This window comes from Leptonychotes weddellii, chromosome 5 (assembly GCF_054177405.1).
Source record: "Leptonychotes weddellii isolate Sample4059 chromosome 5, ASM5417740v2, whole genome shotgun sequence".
NCBI classification, from domain to species: Eukaryota; Metazoa; Chordata; class Mammalia; order Carnivora; family Phocidae; genus Leptonychotes; species Leptonychotes weddellii.
In genome coordinates this window covers 33,930,385-33,939,697 of record NC_138373.1, presented here as the reverse complement: position 1 = coordinate 33,939,697, position 9,313 = coordinate 33,930,385, and the positions used below count along the sequence as shown (strand labels likewise).

At 53.6% G+C, this 9,313-nt stretch overlaps 1 protein-coding gene, 1 long non-coding RNA gene and 1 pseudogene across 2 annotated transcripts in view; 1 reads left to right on the top strand and 2 right to left on the bottom strand.

The window, feature by feature from the left end:
• The window catches only part of TBC1D24 (TBC1 domain family member 24), a 27,073-nt gene extending 24,710 nt beyond the window's left edge, over window positions 1–2,363 (top strand). The window contains exon 9 of the mRNA XM_081820266.1: window positions 2,156–2,363. Coding sequence (XP_081676392.1) covers window positions 2,156–2,211 — 56 coding nt within the window. The 3' untranslated portion in view covers window positions 2,212–2,363. The remainder of the gene's footprint in view (window positions 1–2,155) is intronic.
• On the bottom strand, window positions 409–9,165 carry LOC145721605 (uncharacterized). Its single transcript, XR_014145401.1, has 3 exons — window positions 8,982–9,165; window positions 2,138–2,276; window positions 409–574 (listed from the first exon to the last, which is right to left on the bottom strand). It is a non-coding gene; the product is annotated as an uncharacterized LOC145721605 (long non-coding RNA).
• On the bottom strand, window positions 4,700–5,138 carry LOC102749376 (large ribosomal subunit protein eL34 pseudogene; annotated as a pseudogene).
• Window positions 9,166–9,313: the final 148 nt, after the last annotated feature.

Sequence of the window (9,313 nt, the reverse complement as noted above, 5' to 3'; positions counted from 1 at the left end):
TGGAGTGTTGCCTGCCTTGGAAAACGGTATTCCAGCGCTGTTTACGCGGCTCCCTCTTGAGGGAGGCTGGGGGATTCTTTGGTGAGTGAGTCCGGAGGAGTCTCTGTGGCTGCTCCCAGGGCCCTGCCTGGCCTTCCCAGAGGTCCAGGCTAGGAGGGCAGGTGCTGCTTAGTCACCACGTCTGTCTCTAGCGTGAGGTCTCTGTGTGCGCACGCGCAGCCCTCCGTTCCCTCGGCCGGCCGTCTGCTTCCCAGCTGTCCTGCTGAACAAAACGTATGTGTGATTATTCCCTTCATTTTTAATTCCTATTTATTGTCCTTGTTACGTACGTATCAGGTGTTCCCAAATAGAACATGTTTTGTTAATACTCTATATTGTTTCTTATTACCTAAAATTTGCTTATGATGTTAAAAATAGCTAACGTTTTATGGAATTGCATGACAAATTATCATTCATTTTTCTAGAAACATTTAAAAGTTTATTTTGAGGGGCACCTGGCTGGCTCAGTCGGAAGAGCCTGGGACTCTTGGTCTTGTAGTCATGAGTTCAAGCCCTGTGTTGGGCGTAGAGTTTACTTAAAAAAAAAAAAAAAAGTTTATTTTAAAAATAGAATATAATTTAAACCAGTTCATTAAATAATTTGTTAAAGTGGACTTTATGTCTTTAGGGCTTCAGAACATCAGTTTTTCAAAAACAATTTATAATACAAGAGTAAGTCATTGGTATTATGAATTTTTCAGTTTTAATTACTGAATTAACATTTGTATTTCAACTTTTCCTGCTTTTATAAGCCGTGTGCTTAACTTTTTGAGTTTTTCATGGCACCATGTTTTAGAAAATTCTGAAGATTTCAGGCTTTCAAATTTTTCTTGTTTCCTGAAGCCATAAGGACTTTATAGTCTCCTTAAGTATTTTATATTTAATAGATTCAGTGTTTGTAACTTTTAATTTGGAAATAATTTTAGATTTACAAGAGAGATGCAAAGATGATGCAGAGTTTCCGTAGACACTACCCAGCTTCTGCTATGTGGATACGGGACATGTATCCCAACAGAAATGAATGTTGATATATAGTGCTGTTAACTACAGATTTAACCAGATGCCTTCGGTTTTCCCACAGTCCTTTCTCTGTTCCAGGAATAGATTTAATTTGTACAGATATTTACATTTTTATTAAATCCAGAATATGCTCAAAATTCACAAGACTAACCCTGGTCAAAAAAAAAAAACCAAAAAACCCAAATTGCCACTAATTATCACAGTGAGGTGTCAGGAGTGGATGCATGTCTGGACTGTGCTGGTCCTCTGTCCCCGAATGTCTCATTTGCGCGTGGAAGTTACCAACTGAAGCAGGAGTAGAGAGGACGCCTCACCAGCACTTCACCCTACCATGTCGAAGTTAGGCAGAGAAGTGTGTGGATCTTTAAAAATAATCTGGTATAAAACAAAATTATGATCTGGAGGCGTTAAGATGGCAGAGGAGTAGGGGGACCCTAAGTTTGTCTTGCCCCTGGAGCACAGCTAGTTATCAAATCATTCTGAACACCCAAGCAATCAGTTGGAGATCTGAGAGAACAAAACTGCAAGTCTGCAAGGAAAGCAACCCTCTTTTGGAAGAAACCAATATGGCACTGTATGTTGACTAAATTTTAAATTAAAAATTAGGGTCTTCATTCTGTCAGTGTCGGGTTGTGGTCAAGAAGTGAGGTACAACGTCACATGACTCATGGCTACAGATGAAATGCCTCACGTGTTTGCAGACACACTGTCTTGACCCGACCGTATGGAATTTGTTAACTCTGTGCTTGGGGCCAAGGAAGCAAAATCAGTGGACACGCTGTAGTGCAGACACACCAACTGTTAGAGACCTTCTGCTTCAGGTTGCCGAATCTGCAGAGGTATTCCCTAGCTGGCCAGCTGGTTCCAGCTGTTAGAGGCGCTTTGTCGAGAGGCACCCCTGAGCGAGGGCGCCTGCAGGTCGGGTCTGCTCCAGGGGCGCCGGCAAGGACATGGAGATCCAGGAGTGGGCCCCTGCTCCGTTTCCTACTGAGGTGCGCTACCTGGCACAGACCACGGTTTGCCAAAAGCTAGCGAGCTAATGATTAAGGAGGAGAAAGGGTTGTGTGAATCACTTTACCTTTCCATTCTCATGTAGCGCGGTTATTGGCTGAGAAATGGATTTTTACTCGACCGACACTTTGGAGCATCTGAATGAATGAAGAATCGTGAGACCAAGTGAAAATAGACTGGGGTGTGGCTTGGCAGACAAATCTAAGCTGGGAAACGTGAAAATAAATGATTTAGTGACCTGGTTGGTCAGTGTTCCTTTGAGTCCTAAATAAAATGAATGCCAACGAATGGAACCTCACTGAAGTATTGGCTATGAGAACGTTTCAGTGGAATGGGAGGTGGTGGGTGCGGGTTGTCTGGGAATGATGCTGTGGAGGTGTGCGGGGGACCAGGAGGCCCCGGCCTGAGGGAGGATCGCTCTCCACCACGCTCTGCTGCACTCACTGTGTGCGGCCCGCGCAGGCCAAGTCTGTTCTGATTTTGTTTACTCCTGTTCACGGCGCCGTCCTGCTGACCCATGGGGCCAGCATGAGGAACGAGGGGGGCAGCCACCAGGAACCTCGGTCCAAAGTCTCAGTCTAGAATCGCACAGATCCCTGTCCCACGGGAAGCCCAGTATCAACAAGTCCTCATGCAACATGAGAGTATTTTATCTGGGAGTTTGTATCAATCCACATGAATTTTGGTCTTTTTGGATAACTAGCATTTTAATTGGGTGTACTGATATCCTATAAAGAAAACCGCAAGACCCGTTTTCTCTGCAACCGGGCAGATGCCCAACCTGGAGGGGCTCCCCCCGTCAGCTGCTGGAGCCCGGCCCGCCGCCGGCACCCCTCCACCCCTCCTGGGGCTGCTGAGGCCTCTGCCTGTGCTGGGAAACTGCTTCTCTCTCTCCTTATCTTCCTCACACTGCAGGCAGCACCCTGTCCCTGCCGCTCCCCATTTCTCTCTGGCTGCCCCCCACAACACTCTGGTTCCCCTCAGCCCCTTCCTGCTGCCCCGCCCTGACGGTGGCCTGGCCCAAGTCTGTGTTGGCCCCCAGGGCCGGCTCTCCGGCCCAGCCCTCTGTTTTTCAGTTCCTCTGCTGCCTCAGGGCCTTTACACAGGCCTGTGGTCGGGGGCGGAGTTCCCCAGCCCTCAGTAGCTGGGGTGCTCCGGCCCCAGAATGCTTTCCCTCGGGCCCCAGGAGCTGGCCTACCCCCCACCCCCGCTGCCGCCTTGAGCCTGGCGGCCCCTGACCAGCAGCCCCTGTGCTGCTGTCCCATGAGGGGCAGTTCTGGAGGGGAGATGGGTGAGCATTTCTGGGGGCCATGGTGGGGGGAGTGCCCCCCAAACTCCCTGCAGCAACAACTTCTTCCTGTAAGCATGCTTAGCTTAGCGTCACTTTGTGATTGACCTCGAGACAGTGGCATGGGCCTGCTCCTGGGGGAGGGGTGGCCCTGGGCGCAGAGCAGTAGCCTCTGACACTCCGGACACCTGCCTCCCTCAGCTGGCTCAGCTTCGGTGACAGTGACCCGTGTCTGTGTGGAGCTCAGCCCGCCCCAGGGCGGTCCCCCACCCCCCACCCCCACGCCCACCAGCACCTGCTGTCACGCAGCCCCTCTGTGGGCCTGGTCCACGGTGGCGGTGGCCCAGCACGCGTCCCCACGTCTAGCCAGCATGGAAGTACTTTGTTAACCCTTCTGCAGTGAGCGGCTCGGTGCACCCCCACTCCCTCTAGTTCCACGACATTTCCCCCAGAGGAACCCTGTGCCCATCTAGCACTTGCTTCCCAGGGCTTCCAGTCTAACAGGTTCTGACCAGATGAAGGGTGCACCTACTAGAGCGTCAACGCAGTGCCTGAGTGTCCTCGTGGGGGATCTTCCCCCGCGGCCCCAGGGGTCACCGCTGTTAGCCTCTGCAGCCATGTTCAGGGAACGCACCTGTGTACCCTTCCTCCGCCTCCTGCTGGTCCCTTAACCCCCTCTCAGGGACCATCCACACTGACACGTGAGCACCTGCTTCCATCTCAGCAGCCGGGTTCCATGCTTGGGAGGGGCTGTGAGTTAGGGACAAACCGGGTCCAGGCTCTCTCCTGCTCTGGACCCCCTCCATCTGTGAGGACCTTGTTCAGAGACCACCCCTCAAAGGCCGTCCAAGCTACCTGATCCCACCCCTCTTTTGTATCATCTCTGCGTCCAGCAACCATAGTTCTGGGACATCATCGTCTGCACATCCAGCCCCCCGGGACTGCAAGCTTCTGCAGGGTAAGAGCCCTCTTCCTCGATTTTGTATCCCAGAGCCTAGCTTGGTGCCTGCACACAGTAGATGCTCAATAAATGTTAGATGGGTGGCTGAGGGTTGAAGGCAGTTGTAAACTCTGGCTGGTGGAGGTAAACCCTGAATGAGGCCAGACTGAATGGAGGGTCCAGGGCACACAATACCCCTTATGGGCACCCTGAGAAGCTGCTCCCCATGCCAGGCAGGGTGCCTGGCCCCCTTCATTCCCAGCAGCCCAGAGAGTGGACCGCACACCACCCCTGGGGGTCAGGGCTGGCCCCGGGGCTCCCTCTACCAGTGATGGGGGTGGGTGTCAGGTCCTGATTGTACTATGCTATATTTACCTAGAGGACGTTTTTATTTGGGGGACTTTTTTTTTTTTTTAAGCCTTCTGATTTTTTTTATTACTCAAAAAAGCTTCATTTTTTTATTTAGCTTTCTGACTCTGTGCTTGGGCCTTCAACACTTTCACAACGATTTTCTGCTCCTCGATAAGGAAAGCACGCTTGATCCTGTCACGAACACACTTAGCACACATGGAACCACCATAGGCCCTGCTGACGTGTTTTTTCGTTTTGGACAACCTCATAAGGACTTCAGGTCTCACAGCACGAACTCCTCGAAGTCGGCCTGGGCACACGCCACATGCAGATTTTGGTGCTTTCCCAACCTTCTTGGTATAAAGGTAAACGATTGTATTACCAGGGGTTCGGGACAGCCTAGTTTTGTTAGAGGCTGTATTATAGGACAGCCTACGACGGTAGGTCAAACGCTGGACCATTCTGAATGCCTACGGACACCGTCCCCGGAACGGGGGACTTTTTTATTTTAAAAAATCCTATCATTTTGGGGGCACCTGGGAGGCTCAGTTGGTTAAGCGTCTGCCTTCAGCTCAAGTCATGATCCCAGGGTTCTGGGATGGAGCCCCCTGTCAGGATCTCTGCTCAGCGGGGAGCCTGCTTCTCCCTCTGCCCCTCTCCCTGCTTGTGCACTCTCGCTCTCTATCTCTCAAATAAATAAAATCTTTTTAAAAATCCTATCATTTTATTCTTAAATTTTTTTTTAAGTTAAGCTCTACACCCAACATGGGGCTTGAACTCATGACCCAGAGATCAGGAGTCGTGTGCTCTTCCGACTGAGTCATCCAGGCACCCCAATATAAACCCTAATTTTTATTTTTATTTTTAAAGATTTTATTTATTTGACAGAGACACAAAGAGAGAGAGCACAAGCAGGGGGAGTGGGAGAGGGAGAAGCAGGCTTCTTGCTGAGCAGGGAGCCCAATGCGGGGCTCGATCCTAGGACTCTGGGACCATGACCTGAGCCGAAGGCAGATGCGTAACGACTGAGCCACCCAGGCGCCCCTAAACCCTAATTTTTAAAAATCATACCAGAAAAATCGCCTTTGCCCATTCCCCTCATGGCACTAATACGGTCTTGTTCGATCTCATCCCAACCTTGCCTGGGCCACGTGGAGCCCTTATCCAGCCAAGCAAGAGCGCAGGTGCCATCTCTTAGCGTTATGCCCCTGTGGCGTGTCTTCGCTGTGACTCAGAAGAATGGGACTGTCCACAGGGAGGAGGCACCCCGCAGTGTCCTGATGCTCTTGATAAGGCTGCCGCCATCAGCTGCCAGACTACTCCTTTCTTTGTTGAAATGGCTTCATTGGGATAAGTTCATCTTTCCAATCATTTGGAAAGTTATTCCTGGTCTTTATCTCCCCAGCTGTCCCCCTGCCTTCCCTCGGGGCTCTGCCAAGTGCTACTGGACTTCCCTCTGCCACCACCTTTTGGTCCTTTTATCCTCATTAGAATTCTTGGGGACTCAGGGCACTCCCTCCCCCCATCCCTCTGTATCTCTCCCTATCAGGGTCTCTGGCTTGAGTTTCCCAAAGCCCTCCCTTTGTTCCTAGAAATCCCCACCTGTGCAATGATGGGCCAGGGTCTCGCAATGCTGTGATTTTCAGCTGGGGACCGAACTGTGAGGGGGAAGGCAGAGGCGTGTGTCCCTCATCACACACCACACCCCCTGCCTGGTGCTGGGGGGCCAAGGGGAAGGCGCCCTGGGTCCCTCCTGGCCCCGTCACTGGTCACTGGATGCTCCCCGAGCCCTCGTGTAGGAGACAAGATGGTGTCATAAGCCACATGGGCTCAGTCCCGCTGGGAGTCAGAGTTTGAATCCAACTTCTCCCTAGCGGGCTGACCAGGGCAAGACGTTTGACCCTCCGAGGCCCATTTCCTTGTCCACAAAATGAGAGTCATGGTGATATCTTCCTCAAAGGGTCTTTATGAGGATTATATAATACACTAAGAATGCTTAGGACAGGTGTGGCACACACTTGGTGATCAGTAAACGTTAGCTATATGTGCCAGGCATCCTACCAGGGATCAGGGATGCAGAAAAAGAGGCACAGGGACCCTCAGTGGAAAAGGTATCGAGTGAAAAAAGGTAATAATGGAGTGTGAGGGATGAAGGAGGGGTCTGAGAAGGGAGGAGAGATCAGGAGGGCTTCCTGGAGGAAGTGGTGCTCTAAGGACTGAGTAGGTGTCCCTATACAGGAAGGGAAGGAGAGAATAGTTGGTGCAAGAAAGCCACAGGCTCAAGGACACAGGTGAGGAGGGAGCAGCGTGATGGGACAAGATTGGGGGGGGGCTGGTGCTGGGGATAAATGGGAGGGGACCACCAAAGGGTCCAGCCTGTGACAGGAAGATGTTGAAGGATTCCAGGAACGGAGTGGCTGGTCAGGTGTGCCAGTTAGAAAGATCCTGTGGCTTTCTGGTGAAGAATGCATGGGGTGGGGGGGGTTAAGACTGAGCAGGCCAACCCGGTTAGAGGCTGTGAGGAGACCCCAGCCAGAGGGCAGCGCAGCGGCAGGGTGGGGGCAGAGCTAGGAGCCAGGAAGCCGAACGATCTCAGGGCTCGGTGAGTAACGAGGAGTGAGCAGTGGTGTGACTCAAGGCTTCTGCTGCGAGCAGTTGGGTGGATGGTTGTGTCTTTTGCCCAAAATGGAAATAAAAGAGTGGAACAGAATGGAAGGTGGGGGTGGGGTGAGCTCAGTTTGAGACATGCTGGTTTGAGGTGTCAGCAGCCCCATCGGAGACCCAGTGTGACCTCTCACATGGCGCAGAAAATGAGAGGACAGCGAGCGAAGCTGACCTGGTCCCTGAGCCCAAGGAGGGAAATGACTCCCGAGTCTTAGGATTTCAGCCACAGTGGGCTTGTGTGCTCTGCCCACCTCTGTGTTTTTGACTGCACCGCTTCCTGACGGTGGGGTATCCCCCTTCCCTTGGTCTGAATTCTCCCTCTGCACACAGTCCCCCAGCCAGCTGGCTCCCTGGCCTGCACTCCCCTGGCCCTGGGTCCTCCATGCCTGCAGTGGCGAGGGGCCAGGCCTGTGGCCCACACTTGGGCATTTGCTTGCTCAGAGGGCCATCAGGCTAGGGACAGGATGGTGTGAGATGGAGGACGTGATTGCCCTGGGTCGGGCGGGGCAGGGGGAACCCTGGGAACACCAGGATGGGCAGTGAGCCTGAGGCAGGGCCTGGGCCTGTCCTTGCTCCTCCTTGTGCCCCCAGGAAGAAGGAATGAGGGTGTCAGAGCTGTAGGAGGTGAGCTGGAGAGAGAGGGGAGGGTGTGGTGAAGTGGCAAAGAAGCCCACTCCACCTGGAAAACATCCCTCAGCTTAAAGAAATGGCAGTCACAGGTGACCTTGGCAAAGGCAGGGGGCTGGGAGGGAGGGCAAGTGAGGTGGAGACGCAGAGTGAAGATTTCTCTTCTCAGAAGTCAGAGTCTGGGACAAGGAAGAGGGCGGCAGAGGAAGGTGGGGAGGCCTCTAGTGGTATGGTAGCCTCCTCCCTTTTGAAACAGGACAGACCAGGCACCCGTGGGCTGCCAGTTCAGAAGATGGAAGACCCAGCCTGGCCAAGGGGAAGAAGACAGAAAGGAGGTTTCTTTGAAAGCTTGGGCTGAGTCCAACAGGAGGTCTAGGCCAGGAGTGGCCACCCCACTGCCCACATGGAAAAGGCTGCCACCCAACATATTTAGGGAGAGGTTTAAGAGTTCAAGGGAGACCAAGGACCAGGTGACAGCCACCCAGTTCTCAAAGGCCGGGGACAAAAGGGAACCAAAGCTTGTGGGTAGAGATAAGGCAGCCAGTCGGGTTGCCGGTAACCTCCCAGGGGATTAGCAGGACAGTTTCAGACCCTGACCAAGCTGCGTGCTGGGGTGGGAGGGAACCACTGGCTGCCGCTCCAGAAATAAATGCGTCCTTGCAGGTGCAAGCTTTGCGTGAACACAGACTAGAGGACACGGATCCCAGAACGTGCAGAAACCTGGGGAAGCATCCACAGGTCGCAACACCGACAGGGCTTCAAAACCAGTCACGCCTACACCCTGAGGGGCAGAGACAGCCCCCCCAACTGAAGTGTGGGTCCGAGGGGACAGATGCGGGGGAGGGGACTCCTTTTCCTCAGAAGCCAGGAGAGAAGGCACCGAGACCGGGTCGGGAGATGGAGGGGTCTGTGTCTGGAGGAGACTGAGAACAGGGTCGGGGTGGGGCGACCCCGGGGGCACAGGAGGGCAGCGAGTAGAGGCCAGGAACTCACAGGTGGGTGGGGGCTTTCCCGAGGACTGGAGCAGAACAGGCCGGCGACCTGGACTTGGCATTTCGGCTCCGTCTGCTCGAACCCTCGGAGCGCTCCAGAAAATATGAAGACGTCCCAGGGAGACTTCGGTCCCGGGTCCCTGGGGGAAGGCCGTGAGAAGCCCACGACCGACCCCACACGGCGAACGTAAAGAAAAGTCGCACTCGGAACCCAACACCTGCCAGCGCCGCGCAGCCGCAGAGAAGGCGGGGCACCCAGGCCCCGCCTCGTATGCTAATATAGAGGGCCACCGCCCCGCCCCCGCTCCGGAGCCGGACGGGCTCAACGCCACGGGGTGTGAGAGGCGCCCGGCCCCGCATCTGCAGAGGCCGATATGGGGC